At 40.7% G+C, this 21,602-nt stretch overlaps 1 protein-coding gene across 2 annotated transcripts in view; it reads right to left on the reverse strand.

The window, feature by feature from the left end:
• The window catches only part of ass1 (argininosuccinate synthase 1), a 157,638-nt gene that overhangs the window by 127,290 nt on the left and 8,746 nt on the right, over window positions 1-21,602 (reverse strand). For both annotated transcript variants that reach the window (XM_060841116.1, XM_060841117.1), the window contains exons 2-3: window positions 15,830-15,942; window positions 4,214-4,282 (exon numbers count right to left, since the gene is read on the reverse strand). In XM_060841116.1, coding sequence (XP_060697099.1) covers window positions 4,214-4,282; window positions 15,830-15,937 — 177 coding nt within the window. In that variant the 5' untranslated portion in view covers window positions 15,938-15,942. The remainder of the gene's footprint in view (window positions 1-4,213; window positions 4,283-15,829; window positions 15,943-21,602) is intronic.

The following is a 21,602-nucleotide window of genomic DNA, read 5'->3' on the forward strand; positions in this document are numbered from 1 at the left end:
ACCAACTCTTGGGAAATAAGGCAGGGCAAATGACAGAGGTGTTAGTGGGGGAGCATTTTGGGGCTAGTGACCATAATTCTATTAGTTTTAAAATAGTGATGGAAAAGGATAGACTCAATCTAAAAGTTGAAGTTCTAAATTGGAGAAAGGCTAATTTTCACAGTATTAGACAAGAACTTTCAAAAGTTGATTGGGGGCAGGTGTTTGCAGGTCAAGGAATGGCTGGAAAATGGGAAACTTTCAGAAATGAGATAATTCGAGTCCAGAGACTGGTTAGCAAAGTTAGACCTCGTCGAATCCAGGAAGAACTAGACATTTGGATACAGAACTGGCTCAAAGGCAGAAGGCAGAGGATGGTGGTGGAGGGTTGTTTTTCAGACTGGGGGGGTGAGAGTAGTGGAATGCCATAAGGATCGATGCTGGGTCTATTACTCTTCGTCATTTATGTAAATGATTTGGATGAGAGCATATCTCAAGAGGTAGTTAGTAAGAGTTAGTAAATTTGCAGATGACACCAAAATTGGAGGTGCAGTGGACAGTGAAGAAGGTTACCTCAGATTACAACAGGATCTTGATCAGATGAACCAATGAGCTGAGGAGCGGCAGATAGAGTGTAATTTAGATAAATGTGAGGTGTTGCATTTTGGGAAAGCAAATCTTAGCAGGACTTATGCACTTAATGGTAAGGTCCTAGGGAGTGTTGCTGAACAAAGAGACCTTGGAGTGCAGGTTCTGGTCTCCTTCATATCAGAAGGATGTTGTGAAACTTGAAAGGTTTCAGAAAAGATTTGCAAGGATGTTGACAGGGTTGGAGGATTTAAGCTATAGGGAGAGGTTGGATAAGCTTGGGCTGTTGTCCCCGGAGTGTCAGAGGCTGAGGGGTGACCTTATCGAGATTTATAAAGTCATTAGGGGCATGGATAGGTTAAATAGACAAATTCTGTTCCCTGGGGTGGGGGACTCTACAACTAGAGGGCACAGGTTTAGGGTGAGAGGGGAAAAGATTTAAAAGAGACCTTGGAGTGCAGGTTCATAGCTCCTTGAAAGTGGAATAGCAGGTAGATAGGATAGTGAAGAAAGCGTTTGGTATGCCTTCCTTTATTGGTCAGAGTATTGAGCACAGGAGTTGGGAGGTCATGTTGCGGCTGTACAGGACATTGGTTAGGCCACTGTTGGAATAGTGCGTGCAATTCTGGTCTCCTTCCTATCGGAAAGATGTTGTGAAACTTGAAAGGGGTCAGAAAAGATTTATAAGGATGTTGCCAGGGTTGGAGGATCTGAGCTACAGGGAGAGGCTGAACAGGCTGGGGCTGTTTTCCCTGGAGCGGCAGAGGCTGAAGGGTGACCTTATAGGAGGTTTACAAAATTATGAGGAGCATGGATAGGATAAATAGACAAAGTCTTTTCCCGGGGGTTGGGGAGTCCAGAACTAGAGGGCATAGGTTTAGGGTGAGAGGGGAAAGATATAAAAGTGACCTAAGGGGCAACGTTTTCACGCAGAGGGTGGTACGTGTATGGAATGAGCTGCCAGAGGAAGTGGTGGGGGCTGGTACAATTGCAACAGTTAAGAGGCATTTGGATGGGTATATGAATAGGAAGGGTTTGGAGGGATATGGGCTGGGTGCTGGCAGGTGGGACTAGATCGGATTGGGATATCTGGTCGGCATGGACAGGTTGGACCGAAGGGTCTGTTTCCATGCTGTACATCCCTATGACTCTATGAGATGGGCTTCAGATTGGTTCCACAGGTCGGCACAACATTGAGGGCTGAAGGGCCCTGACATTGCACTGTAATGTTCTATGTCCTATCTGTGATCGTGTCTTATTCCCTACCCCTCAATTTTTTATTTGGCGTAATAAACTTCGGGGAATCTCAGTACTTAGCTCATCCAAACACAGATTCCCCTTTATTAAAATTGTTTAAAATAGGGTTTCACTTTTGCAAAAGCATGCCGACTCTGCCTGATTGCACTGAGGTTTTCTAAACGCCCAGTTATAACTTCCATTATTTAAAAAATCCAGCAGTTTCCTGTGGCAGACATTAAACTAACTATGTGCAGTGTTCTGCTGTCCATCTCCACTCTCTTTTCCAAACTGTTGAAACCTTTCCTGGGATCTTGGGGATTTTTGAAAATTAAAATCAACGTACCCACTATCGCAGCAGCAACTTCTTTAATGATTCAGTCCATCACGATTTGGAGACTTAATTGTCAGCCTAATTTAGTTCTCATAATTTTTAGTATTTTATTGTGATTTTAGTTGTTTATAGCTCCTCATTCCCTTTCATCTCTTGATTCATAATCATTTCTGGATACAATGTAAATCCTCTACAGTAAAGATAGATGCATAATGTCTTTTAAATTTATCTGCATTTACTTTCCTTTATTAATCCTCCAAATTCAATTTCCAGATCACTTCTGTTACCTTTTTCCTTATTAAATCCCTGCAGAAGCTCTTGCTATCTTATTTTTAATATTACTAGCCAGTGTTCGGTTCTTAATTTTTTTCCCCTTGGGAATTATAATTTAGTCATTCTTGGCCATTATTTTTATTTGCTTCAATCTTCTGATGCAATATTCATCTCTGTAGAATTATACATCTTTTCCTTCAAGTTCATTTGCTCTTTCACTTCCTGAGTAGGTCACAGATTGTGATCCTTCCTTAGACTCTTTTATTTTGCAAAGTAACTTTTCGGAGTGTTCTGAATTATCTCCTTAAAATGTCACTTGTTTTGGATAAGGTGAAGATAACAGGAACTGATAAGAAGCATAACAGTGGGCTGTTATGCTGAGTCAGTCAGGTTTGCCAAGAGTCTGCAGGAAATTAGGTCTGCTAAGAGTCTGCTCGCTACCTGATGAAGTGGTACTCTGAAAGCTTGTACTTCCAAATAACCCTTTGGACTATAACTTAGTGTTGTGTGATTTTTTTAAAAAAAAACTTTGTCCACCCCTGTCAACAAGGGCACCCCCACATCATGACTTCAAAAGATTCACACTGTACAAGAAATACTGTACAACAGGAGGTGTGGCAAAGATGTCAAGCAGAGTTTTAGTCTGGCCAGCTGCAAACTCTCCCGGGTAATAACATTTGGATTTAGTTACAGAAGTCAGAGTAGTGAAAGTCAGTGGTTGAGGTTTATCTCATAGTTAAAAGGGTGTATTATTTGTTTAAGTATTTAATAAACGAATTGTGTTTTTTTTTTAGAGCTCTTAAGTGTCTCTGCTGTACTTCATCTAGGTATTTACTGTTGTGTTTCAGAGACAGACAACACTTGAAGCTAGCTGCATCTTCGTGCCTTATAATTACTGTTGTGCAAGTTCAAGAACATGACAGAGCTCTCAGACTCTCCTTTTCATGCAGTTTGAGCTCTTGAACTTCTCCCGTCTCACGTTTTTGGCTCTCAGATGTCTGCCCATCTGCACAATTTGAGAGTTCTCAAGCAAAGGGGTTTTAATGTCAGGAAAAGGAATCAGTCATTTAGGACTAGGATGAGGAAGATTTTCTTGACTCAGAGTGTAAATCTCTAAACCAGAGAGCTGTGGGGATGCTAATTTGAGGAATATATTCAAGAATGAGATTGATATATTGTTGCACAAAAAGGGAATTAAGAGATGAGGAGAGAGAGAGAAAGTGGACTGCTTTAGGATAGCAAGGATGACATTCAATTTCTGAGCAGGTTTGAGGAGCCATCTGAGCTCATTTACCTTCTATTTCACATGCTCTTATTATGGAAACAACCACCTTTTCTGCCACTCCATAGTGCAACATACTTGAAATACCAAGGAACTGCCACAAAAGTCATTCTATTTTGGATTATCTAAATATGACAGTATGACTACTATAACACAGTGGTTATGTTACCAGGGACCTGGAATAATTTTCCACAAACAGGCTTTTTAAATCCCATCATGAAAGCTGGAAAATTAAATTTCAGTTTATTAAAAATATATGTGATAAAAAGCTAGTATCAGTAATGAAGATCATAAATTATCAGGTTGTCATAAAAAGCCATCTGACTTATTATTCTACATGATGTCACCTTTACTGGTTCCGTCTTTGTGAGACTCCAAACTAACAGAAATGTGATTGATTTTTAGTGCCCTCCAAATTAGCCTAGCAAGTCACGTAGTGGAGTTCAAAAAGTTGCACACTACTTTCTTCTCTAGGGCTGTTAGGAATGAACAAAACATGAATGAATTTTTAAAAACTTCACCTTTTTAGCTCCCAGCGATACTGCTTTTGCTCGAGCAGCCTCAAAATCTTCATCCTGTCCTACGTCAGCCTATTGGTGATTTAAAAAAAAAGAAAACATAGCGGTTTAGAACATAGAACAGTACAGCACAGTACAGGCTCTTTGACCCTTGATGTTTTTTATCGTACACTAAGATCAGACTAACCTACTTACCCTTCATTTTACTATCATTCATTTGCCTCTCCAAGAGTCACTTAAATGTCCCTATATATCTGACTGTATTACCATTGCTGGCAGTTCATTCCAAGCACCCACCATTCTCTGCATAAAGAACTAACCTTTGACATCTCCCCTAAAATTTTTTCCAATCACCTTAAAATTATGCTCCTTCCGAAAGTCATTTCTGTCCTAGGAAAAGGTCTCTGGCTTTCCACGCTATCTCTGCCTCTCATCATCTTGTACACTTCTATCAAGTCATCTGTCATCCCTCTTTGCTCCAATGAGAAAAAGCCCTAGCTCCCTCAATCTTTCTTTATAAAGATGAGAAATAAGAAAGGGATGATCACCTTATTGGGATTGTTTTATAGACCCCCTAATAGTCATAGGGAAATTAAGAAACAAATTAGTAATCTTTAAGAGTAATAGGGTGGTTATGGCAGAGGATTTTAATTTTCCAATCATAGACTGGGACTGCCACAGCGTTAAGGGTTTAGATGGAGTGGAATCGGTTAAGTGTGTACTAAAAAACTCTCTGATTCAGTATGTGGATGTACCTACCAAAGAAGGTGCAAAATGTGGGAAATAAGGCAGGGCAGGTGACTGAGGTATCAGTGGGAGAGCAATTTGGGGCCAGCGACCATAATTCTATTAGATTTAAAACAGTGATGGAAAAGGATAGACCAGATCCAAAAGTTGAAGTTCTGAATTGGAGAAAGGCCAATTTTGACACTATTAGGCAAGAACTTTTGAAAGCTGATTGGGGGCAGATATTCACAGGTAAAGGCATGGCTGGAAAACGGAAATCTTCAGAAATGAGATAACAAGATTCCAGAGAAAGTATATTCCTGTCAGGGTGAAAGGAAAGGCTGGTAGGTATAGGGAATGCTGGATGACTAAAGAAATTGAGGGTTTGGTTAAGAAAAAAAAAGGAAGCATATGAAAGGTATAGACCGCATAGAGTGAATCCTTAAAAGAGTATAAAGGGCAGTGGGAGTATACTTAAGAGGGAAATAAGGAAGGCAAAAAAGGGGACATGAAATAGCTTTGGCAAATATAATTAAGGAGAATTCAAAAGGTTTTTACAAATATATTAAGGACAAAAGGGTAACAAGGGAAAAAATAGGACCCCTCAAAGATCAGTAAGGCAGCCTTTGTGTGGAGTTACAAGAGATGGGGGAGATACTAACGAGTATTTTGCATCAATATTTACTGTGGAAAAGGACATGGAAGGTAACAAATGTAGGGAAATAGATGGTGACATCTTTAAAAATGCCCAAATTACAGAGGAGAAAGTGCTAGATGTCTTGAAACGCATAAAAGGTGGATAAATTCCTAGGACCTGGTCAGGTGTACCCAAAAACTCTGTGGGAATCTAGGGAAGTGATTGCTGGGCCCCTTGCTGAGATATCTGTATCATCAATAGTCACAGGTGAGGTGCCAGAAGACTGGAGGTTGGCTAACATGATGCCACTGTTCAAGAAGGGTGGTAAAGACAAGCCAGGGAACTATAGACCAGTGAGCCTGACCTCAGTGGTGGGCAAGTTGCTGGAGGGAATCCTGAGGGACAGGATGTAATGTATTTGGAAAGGCACGGACTGATTAGGGATAGTCAACATGGCTTAGTGCATGGGAAATCATGTCTCACAAACTTGCCTGAGTTGTTTTGAAGAAGTAACAAAGAGGATTGATAAGGGCAGAGTGGTAGATGTGATCTATATGGACTTAAGTAAGACATTCGACAAGGTTCCCCATGGAAAACTGGTTAGCAAGGTTAGATCTCACGGAATATAGGGAGAACTAGCCATTTGGATGCAGAACTGGCTCAATAGGTAGAAGATAGAGAGTGGTGGTGGAGGGTTGTTTTTCTGACTGGAGGCCTGTGACCAGTGGAGTGTCACAAGGATCAGTTCTAGGTCCACTATTTTTCGACATTTATATAAATGATTTGGATGTGAGCATAACAGGTATAGTTAGTAAGTTTGCAGATGACACCAAATTTAGAGGTGTAGTGGTCAGCGAAGAAGGTTACCTCAGATTATAATAGGATCTTGATCAAATGGGCTAATGGCTGAGAAGTGGCAGATGGAGTTTAATACAGATAAATGTGAGATGCTGCATTTGGGAAAGCAAATCTTAGCAGGACATATACACTTAACGGTAAGGGAGTGTTGCTGAACAAAGAGACTTTGGAGTGCAGGTTCATTAAGCCTTGAAAGAGGAGCCGCAGGTAGATAGGATAGTGAAGAAGGCGTTTGGTATGCTTTCCTTTATTGGTCAGTGTATTGAGTACAGGAGTTGGTAGGCCATGTTGCTGCTGTACAGGACATTGGTTAGGCCACTGTTGGAATATTGCGTGCAATTCTGGTCTCCTTCCTATTGGAAAGATGTGAAACTTGAAAGGGTTCAGAAAAGATTTATAAGGATGTTGCCAGGGTTGAAGGATTTGAGCTATAGGCTGAACAGGCTTGGACGGTTTTCTCTAGAGTGTCGGAGGCTGAGGGGTGACCTTATTGAGGTTTACAAAATCATGAGGGGCATAGATAGGATAAATAGGCAAAACCTTTTCTTTGGGGTGGGGTAGTCCAGAACAAGAGGGGAAAGGTATAAGAGAGACCTAAGGGGCAACGTTTCCACGCAGAGGGTGGTAGGTGTATTGAATGAGCTACCAGAGGAAGTGGTGGAGGCTAGTACAACTGCAACATTTAAAAGGCATTTGGATCGGTATATGAATCTGAAGGGTTTAGAAGGATATAGGATAAGTGCTGGCAGGTGGGACTAGATTGGGTTGGGATATCTGTTTGGCATGGACACGTTGGACCGAAGGATCTGTTTCCATGCTGTACATCTCTATGACTCTATGACGTGCCCTCCAGTCTAGGCAACATCCTGGTACATCTCCTCTGCATCCTTTCTAAAGCTTCCACATCTTTCTACAATGAGGTGACCAGAACAGAACACAATATTCCAAGTGATCTAACCAGGGCTCTATAGAGCAGCAGCATAACCTCACGGCTCTTAAACTCAATCTCCCTGCTAATGAAAGCCAACACACCAAGTGCTTTCTTAACAACCCTATCAACTTAGGTGGCAACTTTGAGAGATCTATGGACCTGGACTCCAAGATCCCTCTGTTCCATATTGCCAAGAATCCGGCTTTTAAATGTCCATCTACCTTTATTACAATCTACACAATATAGAGATCTGAAAATTCATTAAAGTTGTTTCTGGTAATTGAATAGATAAAAGAAGCCACTCAAAATCATTAGCTTTGAGACTTCAGGCCATTCAAACTCAATCTTGAGGAATACCAATTCCACCAACTTTCATTCCAAACTTTGACAGGTTTTTATCAGCTCAATAGCCTGGCCCTAACCATTATGACTTGACAGTTACCTCTAATACACTGGTTTACTTTCCATAAAATTGCCCATAAAACTGAGTGAATGCCTTTTTATTCTGTCCAACATTTTACCCACATGCTAAATTTCCTCATATTATATTGTTAAAAAAATTATACTTTAAATCAGTGGACTTGACTGTATAATGAATTGCATACAACAAGTGACAACTAAATAGAGCTAAGAAAACAAGAGGCTAGATTCAATCAGACCAATAGGGATCTCAACCATATATATAAAACCAAGGATGACAGAAGTCCTGTCCACCAAGAGCTGCCAGTCAAAAAAAGCCAGGCAGCTTTTTATTGCTCATCAGTAAATGCTTAGCACTTTATGAACTCAGAAATATTGTCTCCTCTGCAAATATGCTGCAAGAATTCGGGATTTCTTAAGCGTTCGGGATTTCTTAAGCAAAAATCTGAATTTATATAAAGAACAAGAGTCTGTCTTGTTCATCTTCTAATATTGATAGACTGGCTGGTTTCTCCTATTGAATCTGCTGCAAGGAAGTTGTGCACTAGGTGGCAATCGGATTACAGCACACATTGGAAACTCACTGGCAGAATTATTCTCAGTAACTCCTTCCTAATTACAATCAAATTGTTCTGTACAACAGATGGAAGTTTTCTGCCTGAAAATGCCATGTATTTATATTTTAGTTACCACCACATGCATTTCAGAATATAATTGCAAATAAACTGGTAATGAAGTGTTCATAGCTCATACAATATTGTTCCTACAAGAAACTTTTCAGGAATCTATCTTGTATACTTTGTTAGCTTATAGCCTTTCAACCGTTTCTTTTGTCAAACCTTATACATTGCTCTCCTACCAGAAATATACTAAATTGCCATCTGCTAAACCTTCTTCCAGATATAAACTGAAAAAAAAATCAGAATATTGGTAGGAGGTTATTCTTAAAATTCAGTCATGGATGTGGATGTCACTGCATGGGCCAGCATTTTCTGCCTATCCCTTGTCGCCCTCAAGAAAGTGGTGGTGAGCTGTATCTTGAACTGCTATAGCCCATGTGCTGTAAGTAGACCCACAATGCCGTTTAGACCAGGAATTCCAGGATTTTGATCTAGTGACAGTGAAAGGAAGACTATATATTTCCACCTCAGGATGGTGAGTGACTTACAGAAGAACTTGCAGTTGGCAGCCCTAGTTCTTCTAGAAGGAAGGGGTTGAGAGTTTGGAAGGGACTGTCTAAGGAACGTTGGTGAATTTCTGCAGTGCACACTGCTGTGATAGATGTTTTTGGGTTACGGATGTTGTGCTAATCAAATGGGTTGATTTATCTGGATGGTGTCATGTTTCTTGAGCTGTCGTAATCCTTCCTAAAAGTTGGTATTTCCTATTCTTAATTTACTTTAAGGATACTTTGTCCCCTTCAATAGGTGAAAAGAAAGAAAGAACTGGACCAATGTCTGGCATGAAAACCTTCAGTTTTTTAAAAAAACTATACTGTTGGAGCTCCATTTACATCCACTTAAACAGACACTAAGTATCAGTTTAATATTTCATCTGAAAGAGGTGTTTCCAACAATGCACTTTTGGTGTTGCAATGAAGTAAAGGTATCAATTCTGAAGGAACACTTTTAAAGTAGGATGCAGTTATATTGGTCACTAGACCACACCTGCAGCCTACCAGTTTGGGGCAATGTAAACCTCCTTTCCTGAACACAAACCGGTCAGGGTGTAATGTAACCTGTTGGATTTATATGTATAACTTTTAAAATATTGTTTGCTGTTAGTTAGGTTTCTGGTTTTTGAGTTTTACAACTGCTGGGTTTTATGTATCTTTGAAGTTAAAATTTAATTTGTAAGTATTTCTATAGCTATAGTGATTTCCTTTAGCAAGTTTTAGGGCCTGGCTTTAGAATGAGTAGGTTTTGTGCACCACTAATGGACTCTCGTTTATTTAGATTGATTGGTAGGTAATGGGGCCTCAATGTTTTTGAGTGTTCAGGAACTTTCTGGAAGAAAAAACAGTTTAAGAGAAACTTCCAAAGCAAAGAGGGATAACTTTTAGTTTTCTTTTGACTTTCAGTGGGACAATCTTGTGAAGTCCCTGGAATCTGATGACTCTGTAAAGACCTCCAAAGAAAGGAAGGCTATACAGTGAACTAAGTTACTTTAGAGTGAAGAGCTAGCATTACCATCAGATCAGAAGTGTTGGGATCAAACCATGGAGAGATTACTTAAAGCTGTCCACATTTAGTAGATGTGTGATAGCTTCAGGAAGAATATATCTTCAGTTCCAGTCTAAAAATTGAAGTTATTTAAAATCTACCAAGGCATTAGATACAGGGATGCCAGAATTATGTTTTGTGTACTGTGCATTTTCAGGACTATATAAAAGCTGTTTGAGTTCTTTTCAGTTTTAAAGGAGCATTTTGAAATTATTATTTCATTGCAAGTTTAAAAATCTTTGAAGTTATAAGTAGACAGTTCAGATTATTTTGTTTAGTATGCATTTCTTCTTTTAAAAAAAATCTGTTTTATTGTTAAAGCAAAGCCTACAGCATTGCGTGCTTATATTTCAGTTTTTGTTAAAACCAAAACAAATAAAAATATGATCTATTCAGCTAGATTTCTGCATGAGATCTGACTTGTCTGGCAATAACATCATCGGGCATCAGACAAAAACAAACTAAAGATGCTGTAATCCAAAGTAGATAAGCTGAAGGCTGAATTAATACAGCAAGCCAGGCAGCATCAGAACCTGTCCTGAAGAAGGGTTACACCCGAAACGTCAACTTCTGTACCTCCTGATGCTGCCTGGCTTGCTGTGTTCTGATTTGGTCAGCTGCTTTTTAAAAAGTTCTAAAGAAAAGTCATACTGAACCCAAAATATTAACTCCGTTTCTCTCTCACAAATGTTACAAGACCTGTTCAGTTTCTCCAGCATTCTTTCTGTTTGTTTCAGGTTTACAGCATCTGCTGTACTTTGCCTTTATGCAATTTTAAAATTAGTGGCAGCAAACATATCAGTCAAAGCCAGTGAGGTCCTTCTTTAATATGTGATCATATCTTTGAACACCATAGTGCAAAATTAGGAGTAGTTTCAATGTCAGGCCAAAGTTCTCAGAAAAGAGACATGGGGTCAAAGATGGATAGCAAAATATTTGCTATTTAATGTGTCTTAATATAAGCCAGGAGAAATCCTCTGGTACTTTCAAAAGCATAATTGACTTTCACGGTCTTCCATCCATACCAGGAACCTTCTCTTTGGTCCCTGGCAGCAACTTTGTTAATGGGCAGGTAAATGTAAACTCAGGATATTACTCAATGGCTTGCTGAGAATGGCCAGGCTTGAATATCGATTTGGTATCCCCACTGCCAGCTGCTCACTAGATATTCTCACTCAGCAATTAAAATCACTGCTGCTAAGTTAGATTTAAGGGCTATGTTCCTCAAGAACATGTAAGGTGAAGAAGAATCAAAATTAGAAAAGTGTGTATTAATACCGTGAGTATTCTTGGTGACTTCAAAACAAAATTTTTAAAAGTTAGACTTTTGATAAAATAAATTACCAAACATGAATTTCAAATGAATTATTCCTCATATTCATTGAAATGTTTATAGATGTATTGACTGAGATTATTAATAGCAAACAAATGCTGATGACTTCCATGAATGTATCTCTATACGTACACAGCAATGTGTTATACTTAGCCAATATTCATTCGAGAGGATCACATTTCATTTCCCTGAAGTGCTTGTATATTAAAGAATATAGATATGCAGCTACTGGATCCAAAACTAAGGAATTAACTAACCAAATTTCAGTCTACCAAAGGAGCAAAAAGAAATCACAAATCACAAAGCCTAAATATTTATCTGTCATGATTAATCATTTATCATATTTTGCATATTTTACAACCATTTCAAACCAGAGTAGTTCTGATAGCATAATATCACTGAAACAAAAACCTTCACCACACTAGGCACTTTAATCTTCGTGCCTGTTTCTAAACACAGAAGTATAAGATTTGTTATTAAACATTTGAACAAATAAACACATTGGGACTTAAAACAGTATTTATGAAATCTTTCAAAGAGAGAGATTGCAGAAGAGAGATTATGAGATAAATGAATTTAAGTATTATCTTTGGAACTCTAATGTCTTATTTCATCAATAATTTCATCAAACAAGTTAGCAACTTACAAAATCCTTAATTTCTTATTGAGCTTCAATGTTTCTTAGAAGTGGCATTTTACTGCCAATTTTTATTAAATGGGAATTCCAGTTCATAAATAGAACATGTTAGCATTTTTTCCTTCTAATTCTTCTCAAGCCCCACTATCATACATGCTTATGTTAAATCGGAACAATGATTTTTGTCTAAGATGTGGAAGTTCCTTGAGTCTCCTCCCCATTGCATTAGCGAATACCCAAACTGTGTTAACTGCAGCACTGTGAAAAGAACTGACTGAAATGGGTGCTACTCCTTCCGGCAACTCTCTCACACTCCTTCACTGAGTAATTAAAATACAGCCCGGACACACGTTCTTTTGGTGTCAGCATTGATTCAGAGCACATTTGCCTTTGAGTCACAAGATTCTAGGTTCAAATCCCACTTTTGAGACTCAGCACAAAAGTTAAGATTGACACTCCAGTGCAACACTGAGTTAATGATGCACTGACGGGTCTTGTCTGTCAAATGAGCTGTTAAACCAAGACTCCATCTGCCGGTTTCATGATGGATATAAAGCAAAATCTGGCAGCACTGTTGTGAAGAAGTGTGTGGGAGTTATCCCTGGTATCCTGTTCAATATTTACCCATCAATGAACTTGGCAAAATATGCATTATTTGGTCACTTTCACAAAGATGTTTGAGTTTTCTGAGCTAAATTAGCTGCTATTTTCCTAGGTTACAACACTGGCTACACTTCAAAAGTATTTTGTTGGCTGTAAAGTGCTTCGAAGGTGTCTGGGGATTGTGAAAAGTACTATGTAAATTCAAGTCTTTTCATTTATGCCACTATATTTAACATTTTTTTAAATCTGTGGTAATGTACCAAATACCATCCATAGGTTTGACTGTTGGTGATTATCAAATGTCAATTTATTTCACGATATCGATCAAATAAGATTATGGACACAGTGATAGGCTGTGAAGTTTGTAAACGCAAAATAGTTATTGGATATACTGATAGATTACAGGTACCTGAGAAGCTAAACATATATGGAGCATAGAGGTTTGTAGTTCTCGAGGCTGAGTTCCTTGCGGTATTAATGACATCTGATATTATTTAGAGCGGCATGGTGGCTCAGTGGTTAGCACTGCTGCCTCACAGCAGCAGGGACCCAGGTTTGATGCCAGCCTTGGGTGACTATCGGTGCAGAGTTTGCACATTCTCCCTGCGTCTGTGCGGATTTGTTCCAGTTCCACCCACAGTCCAAACATGTGCAGGTCAGGTGAGTTGGCCATGCCAAATTGCCCATAGTGTTTGGTATATTAGTCAGAGGGAAATGGGTCTGGGTGAGTTACTCTTTGGAGGGTTGGTGTGGACTTGTTGAGCCAAAGAGCCTGTTTCCACACTGTAGACCATCTTAAAAAAAAGTTAGTCACTTTCTAAAACTCCATAAATAACTCTTTTCTGAGCAAGATTTGTATTCAGTGGGCGTAATTTGAAAAGGTCAAGAACTTCAGACACTTAGACATAAAGAGTCTAGTCAAAGGTTTATTTTTGAAGTAAAACTTAAAGCAAGATTTGGTCCAGAAAGAAGCTATGGGACCAGGAGAAGGAAATGTTCAATCTTCAGTAAGTAAGTATTGACATACAGTTAATACAAATCCTTCCATAGCCAGTGGTATCACTGGAAGGGTACCAAACAAGTCAATATTTTCTTAAAAACTAGCTTGGCTGTCCATTAACTGAAGGCAGATAGCACCTTAGACACTTAAGGGGCATTTTTTTGGCTGGCATCATGTCAGTGGCAGCACAGACAGTGCCACATAGGAAGGTCATCAACTGCAAGGCAGCAGCCTCCATGCTGCTTCTTGATGAAAAGGGACAGAGCCAGAGATTCAATGGCCCAGGCAGGAAGTCAACAGCGGGCTTCAATGCTGCATACACCTGATCATGCTAGTTAGTCAACCCTAGCCAAGAAAACAAATCTCTGCTGAAAGTAAAGGCATCCTCACGTTTCCTTTTCCCTTAACAGTAACCATTTTCTCAGTGACATTGCTGAGGCTGCAGAGCTCCCATACTCTGATAGGGCAAACAATGTAGTACTTCTTTCTACCTCTCTTAATTTAGAATCCCCCTACCCACTATTCAAATAGTCCCAGCAATACTGCTGTTTTACTTAATCCTCCATGCCCAGCCACAATCCTCCGTGCCCAGTTTTATATCCCAATATTGTGGGCAGTAAAAATATCATTCCACGTAAGAGCTTCCTGAAAACCCATCTGCTTCAGTGAAGTACCTTGGGGAAAGACATCTGCAGTAACAGTAATGATTGCAATGAGATCAGCCAGATGGATTTCATGGAATAGGAGTTCCCTGAATAGGCCTGTTAATCTGATCCAATCAGGGAGCCTTGGCTGACAGATAAGAACAGGAGTGTCAGTTAGGCGGTAGTGTGGGAAAAGGAAAAAAAAGAAAGAAAAAAAGGAGGTTATTAAAAAAAGAACAGGAGTGTCAGACATTCTGTTCACTCGGAGAGCTGGCTCTGAGGGAGCTGGACCAGTGCCAAGAACTCTCCACGTGTAAGTAAAGAGTGACTTGGTAATGGGATGCCAGCCTCTCTGAAGTTATTTCAGCAACATAACCTGATCGGAGGTTTATGTAACTCTAGGTGCCCATCAGTGTGTTTGGTTCTTAACTGCCTTCTGAAGTGGCCAGTAGGGCATACAGTTTGCAAAGTGACTTACCAGCACCTTCTCCAGGACAATTACAGATGTCCCAACTCAGGCAAGCATCTACATGGAATATGCACATTCTCCCTGTGTCTGCGTGGGTTTCCTCTGAGTGCTCTGGTTTCCTCCCAAGTCCAAAGATGTGCAGGTTAGGTGGATTGGCCATGCTAAATTGCCTGAAATGTCTAGGGATATGCAGGCTAGGTGGGTTAGCCATGGGAAATGCAGGGACAAGGTAAGGTGGTGGTCTGGGTGGGATGCTCTTCGGAGGGATAATTGGCCTGCTTCTACACTGTTGGGATTCTTTGATTTCAGGGTTTTCAAAATGTATATAACCTAGTATCATATAATCTCTACAGTGTGTAAACAGGCCATTTGGCCCAACAAAGCCACAACAATCCTTCAAAGAGTAACCCACCCAGACCCAATCCCCTACATTTCCCCTGACTATTGCATTTAATCTACACATCCATGAACACTCAGGGCAATTTAGCACAGCCAATTCACCTAATTGGCACATCTTTGGATAGTGGGAAGAAACTGGTGCACCTGGTGGAAACCCATGCAGACACGGGGAGAATGTGCCAACTCCACACAGACACCCAAGGCTGGAATCGTCCCTGGTGCTGTGAGGCAGCAGTGGTAACCACTGAGCCAGCTACCATGCCACCTCTGTACCAAGGACCCTTGTACCTGTACAAGTGAACCTGGTACCTACTACAAATAGGAGAAAGTGAGGACTGCAGATGCTGGAGATCAGAGTCGAAAGTGTGGTGCTGGAAAAGCGCAGCAGGTCAGGCAGCATCCAAGGAGCAGGAGAATCGATGTTTCAGGCATAAGCCCCAATGAATATAATCCTAGGGTTTATGCCCGAAACATCGATTTTCCTGCTCTTTGGATGCTGCCTGACCTGCTGTGCTTTTCCAGCAGCACACCTACTGCAAATAGGTCAGTATTCATGCTTCTAGCATTTGATTCCAACTGCCATCTTCACATTACCTTTCAGTAAATTTATTTTGCAGTATAATTGTTTAACTACCATAACCTGACAGTATAATTTATTTTTCCGTCACACAGGGCAATTATGTTAAATCGCTGATCTTCGAAATAAATTACATAATTTAATAAAAATTCAAATATCTCACCAGATATGCAATAACTTCATATCCTTGTTCTTTCAGCCAAACCAGAATACATGAGGTGTCCAATCCACCGCTGTAGGCTAAGACAACTGTGCCTTTAGATTGAGACATTGTGCCTTTAGAAAAAAGGGAAAAATCAAACATAAATGCATTACACATTGCTGCAATTAGCAAGAAAACCACATAAAATAGCTTCTTCTGAAAATACCCTGCTTATTTAATATGCTCATGGCTGATAATACTATTCAATACCCTGTTTCTGCTTTCTCCCCATACACTTTGATCCTTTTAGTCCAAAGAATTATACCTATCTGCTTCTTGAAAATATTTGGCTTCAGAATGGAGGGTTATGACTACTTGTGTTCCACAGGGATCAGTGCTGGGACCTCAGCTGTTCGTGGTCTGCACGAACGATTTGGAGGAAAATGGGACTGGTCTAATCAGTAAGTTTGCAAGTGATAAAAAGATTGGTGGAGTTGCAGATAGTGAGGAGAATTGTCAAAGAAAATGGAAGAAGTTTAATCCAGACAAATGTGAGGTGATGCATTTTGGAAGGTCAAGTACAGGTGGAAATTACACAGTGAATGGTAGAACCCTTTGTAGCATTGATATGCATAGGGATTTGGGTGTGCACAGGTCCAAAGATCACTGAAGGTGGCAGTGCAGGTAGATAAGATAGCAAAAAAAGGCCATGGCATGCTTGCCTTCATTGAAAGGGACATTGGGTATGAGGATAGGCAAGTTGTGCTGTAGTTTTATAGAACTTCAGTTAGGCCACACTTGGATATTGTGTGCAGTTCTGATCACCACATGATCAGAAGGATATGGATGCTTTGGAGAGGATACAGAAGAAGGTTGACCAGGATGTTACCTGGTATGGGGGATTTTAGCTATGAAGAATGGTTGGATAGACTGGGTTTGTTTTCACTGGAACGCAGGAGACTGAGCGGCAACATGATAGAATTACATAAGATTGTGAATGGCATGGATAGAGTGGAAAGTATGAGGCTTTTTCCCCAGGGTGGAGGGGTCAATTATTAGGGGACACAGTTCAAGATATGCAGGGGGAAGCTTAAAAGAGATATGCAAAGCAAGTTTTTCACAGAGGGTGATGAGTGCCTGGAACGCACTGCCAGATTTGGTGGCGGAAGCAGACACAAAAGCAGCATTCATAAAGCACTTGGACGAATACACAAATAGGAAAGGAATAGAGGGATATGGATCCTGCGAGTGAAGACAGTTTAGTATGGAAAGATAAAATGTGTCAGCACAGGCTAGGAGGGTTGAAGGGCCTGTACCTTTGCTGTATTGTTCTTTGTTCTCAACTACTTTCTGAACTCCTCAGGTTCAACACTCTGGGTGAAGAAATTTCTCCTCACCTCATTCCTAATGGCCTCCCCTTTTAATCATTAGATTGCAATTCCCTTGATTCCCCGTTCATGAGAAACATCCTTCCTCCCTCATTCTTCTAAGCTCCAATGAATATAATCCTAATTGAGCTAGTCTCTCTTCAGAGATCAGTCTGTCTGAAACTTTCAATGCACATCCTCCATAGTCAGAGCATCCTTGCTCACCATCTAATCCATAGGAACTGTTTCAGAGTCCACAGAATCTTGAAAGATGACCATCAATGCATCCACTATTTCTAGGACCACTCCTTAACTAAGTTAGGATGTAAATAATCAGGCCCAGGGGATTTGTTGGTCTCAGTCCATCAATTTCCCAAAACCATTTCATGACCAATGCTACTGATCTTTTTCAGTTCTTCTCTCTCACTAGTCCATGTGTTCCCCACCATTTTTGGAATGTTATTTGTGTCTACCTTTGTGAAGGCAGAATCAAATTATGTCTTAGGTGATCTGCCAACTCTTTGTTCCCCATTGTAACCTTGTTTATTTCTGATTGTAAGACATCTATCTTCACTAATCTTTTTCTCTTTGTATAGCTATAGAAACTTTTACAATCAATTTGCACGCTCCCCATAGGCTCACTTGTACTACTTTTAATTAATCCCTTTGTCCTTTTTTGCTGAATTCTAAATTGCTCCCAATCCACAGGTCTGCTATTGCTTTTGGTCAATTTTGCATGCCCTCCCTTGGATCCAATACCATCTTTAAGTTTCCCTTGTTAGCCATAGCCAAGCCACCTTTCCCATTTTATTTTTGTGCCAGACAGGATTAAAATAGTTATTGCAGGTTGAACAAGCCGGGCTTGTTTTCATGGGAGCTTTGAATACTGAGGGGTAACTTGATGGAGTGCATAATATCCTGAATGATCTTGTCAAGGTGGACATGGGACAAATGTTTCATCCTGTTGTAAAACTGGGGGGTGCCCTTTGAGAACAGAGATGAGGGAATATTGTTTTCTCTTAGCTAGTTATGTGACTGTGTAAGTCTACCTCAGGAGGTGGTGGAAGAGGAATATTTGAATATTTTTAAGGCAGAAGTAGACACATTTTTGTCAGGCAGGGGAATCAAAGGTTATAGGAGGTCAATGGGAACATGGAATTTGAAACACATAGATCAATCATAATTTTATTGAATGGCAGGAGCAGAAGTGGATCATTTGGTTTCCTCAAGCTGGTTCTATGTATGCTTGGCTGAAGAAGAATCGCACTCCTAGACCTCCAAGGATGATAGTGCTGAGGTATTAGAGGAAACATCAGCACAGCTCCCTCTTGCATTTCTCACTACCCAGATACTGACACCTCAATGGGAGCCATAGTTATTGAAAGTATGGATTCACAACCTGATGAGCACTTTGTTATGACTATCAAAGGTTCCATTCAAATGCACAGGGAGGAGCAGCAGCAGCAGCAGCAGTCAGACATGTGAGATGCAATGGTCCTCATTGTGCCAGAAGCTGCATCTGTGCATGAGTCGTGCAGCAGTCTCAATGCCTCCATGATCAGGTTGGTGGCTGCTATACAGAATCAAACCCAGCATCCTCGGGGTGGATGCACATACCTGCACTCTATAACCCCCAAGGTCAAAGGCATGGCAACAGGCGAATGGAGAATCTTGACACCACTCCAAGTGACCCATCCTCACAAGGAGATTTAATAGTGCCAGGAAGCACAGGTGAAAACACATACGGTTCCACAGGTGTTTCCAGTCAGCACACCACAAACATTCACTTGGCCCACCACCACCACCAGCTTGGAAGTTATAGCTGAGAGTCAATTTGCATCTGGAAAAAAAAGACCATCAGCATGGCTGGCCTGTCTATTCACAGGCCTCGCCAAAGGCTCCTCACCAAACCTCCAGAGCCAACTGCCTCTGCATCAGAGCAGGGTTCCCCCACCCAGCTGTGGATATAGGGAGTTCACTGAAACACTGGGAGGCAGAAAAAGAATAAAACATATTGAGGGCACTTTGATGGCACGGGTGAAGAAGGTTATTTGTAAATAGCATGGTGTATATAAATACTAACAGTTTTCATTTTCACGCATGTGCTTTTGACTTTCCCTGTATGAATACAATGTGGTTACACACTTGCTGGCAGCTGTTCATGGACACACGGAGCCTAAAAATAAAGAAGTCCGTGCAGCCAGCTGACACCTTTGGCCCTCTTGGTTCAATTTCTTGAATGGCTGGATACCTCTTTACTCAAAAAAAATGTAGCTGTGACTGATTTGTCCAGTAGTGGCTGTGCCAGGGAGGGTCAATGCTGCAAAGTTTCTGAAAGTATGCAGGCTGTATGCCCGCAACCCAAGTTGTTGCCCTTTTAAAGCCCCAAGTACAGTCATTGGTACAGCTACCTCCCTCACAGCACAAGTTACTTACCCCACCCACTCAGAGTGCAGTTACAACCACTTTCTTCCCATTGTGTATTTTTGATTTCAAGCACAAAGCAAGGTGACACTGCAAGCTCCACTCCAGCAGATTCTAGCCTCAGCCTGACTGAGTCAATGACCAGCCCCTCCAGCAATATCCCTGTACTTCCTAATAGCCCATTCCATCAATTCCATAGGAATCACGCTTCTCTACCAAACCAGTCCAGATTTGCCAACTCTTCCCACCCAGACACTGGTATATGGTGTGTACAGGCCTGGGGTGGACATTCACTGCCTCCCTTTTGACAACATCCCTCCTCTATTACACCCTCCCAGTGATGCTTTACAGTATCAACTCCTTCAAAATCCTGCAGCCCTCTTCACAACTACTCTAAACTTCAGCCTGACCAGAAAGCTGCTGTGGCTCAGTGCTACACATCAGCTGCTCTTGTTCTCCCCTTAACTTCCTGTGCTAAGATGCCCCTGACTCACCGGTCACTTCACAGACTGTATTACTCAGTACTTTCTTTGGAGTTGCATATATGACTGTCCACCTGCTACAACTTCAGGGTATTTCCCATATAAGCTACTAGCACAGGAAGCAGGTATAAGACTAATATAGCTCACAGCTGTCCGATAAGATGTAGCCAAACCAATGTTCTGTACAGGTGTAACATGACATCCCAACTCCCTGAGTAGCTCTAGTAAATTTTCCTGCCAAGATATTGGTCCCTTTCCCATTCAGGAGAAAACCATCCTTCTTATACAGATTACGTATACACCAGAAGAGATTACAATGATCCAGAAATTCAAATTCCTGCCCCCTGCACCAGCTCCTCAGACATGCATTCTTCTGCCCTATCCTCCTTTTCCTAATTTTTCTAGCCTGTGGCACCAGGAGTAATCCAGATATTACTACCCTTGAGGACCTACTTTTTAATCTCCTGCCAAGTTTTATATGTTGTGTCTTCAGAACCTCATCCCTGGGGTGGCATGGTGGCTCAGTGGTTAGCACTGCTGCCTCACAGCACCAGGGTTCAAGGTTCGATTCCGGCTTTGGGCACCTGTCTGTGTGCAGTTTGCACATTCTCCCCTAGTCCTTTGCATAACCCAGGTTCCTCTGTAATGTGCCCGCACACTGCCTAACTTTATGTCATCAGAAAACCAAGTTATTAATAAATAATACGAATAATTGAGGCTCTAACACAGATCCTTTGGGACACCATTAGTCACATCCTGCCGATGTGAGAACACACCTATTATTCTCATTGCTGTTCCTGCCACTCAACTATTTTCCTAGCCATGTCAGTAATTTGCCCTTAACAGTCTCTCACTTTATCAAATGACTTCTGGAAACCCATATAAAATACATCCATCAGCTTTCCCCTATCCACTAGCTTTGTCACCCCTTTAAAAAAACAATGACATTTATCAGGCAAATCCACAATTAATTGAAAATTTAGTTACCCATTCTTGATTATAGACTCCAACAACTTCCCCCCAGATATTAGGCTAACTGGTCTGTAATTCCTGGTTTTCTTCTTATGGCCTTCCTAAAAAGCAGAGTACACTTGCAATTTTCCAATCCAGAGGAGGACTCCAAAATCTAGGGATCTCCGCAAAACTATAGTTAGAACATCTACAATATGCTCTCCTACTTCTTTTAATACCCTTACATGGAAACTGCCAGGAATCTGTTACTCTTTAAACTATAATTTCCTCATTGCCAATATTTACTTTTAATTTCATTTAGTCCCTGTTTCCACTGCACTACTAATTTGCTTTGAACTTCTGCTAAGTTATCCTCCTTTGGTACTGTAAATACTGAGGCAAAGTAATTATTCAATATATGTCTGTCATTTCCCTGTAGTTATTGACAATATCCCCAGTTTCAGTCTTTAGTGGGCCAACATGGCTCTTCATCACCTGTTTTCTTTTTACATAATTATAAAATTTCTTATCGATTTTGATGTCTCTTGCACGTTCCCTTTCATAATCGCC

This window comes from Hemiscyllium ocellatum, chromosome 21 (genome assembly GCF_020745735.1).
Source record: "Hemiscyllium ocellatum isolate sHemOce1 chromosome 21, sHemOce1.pat.X.cur, whole genome shotgun sequence".
NCBI classification, from domain to species: domain Eukaryota; kingdom Metazoa; phylum Chordata; class Chondrichthyes; order Orectolobiformes; family Hemiscylliidae; genus Hemiscyllium; species Hemiscyllium ocellatum.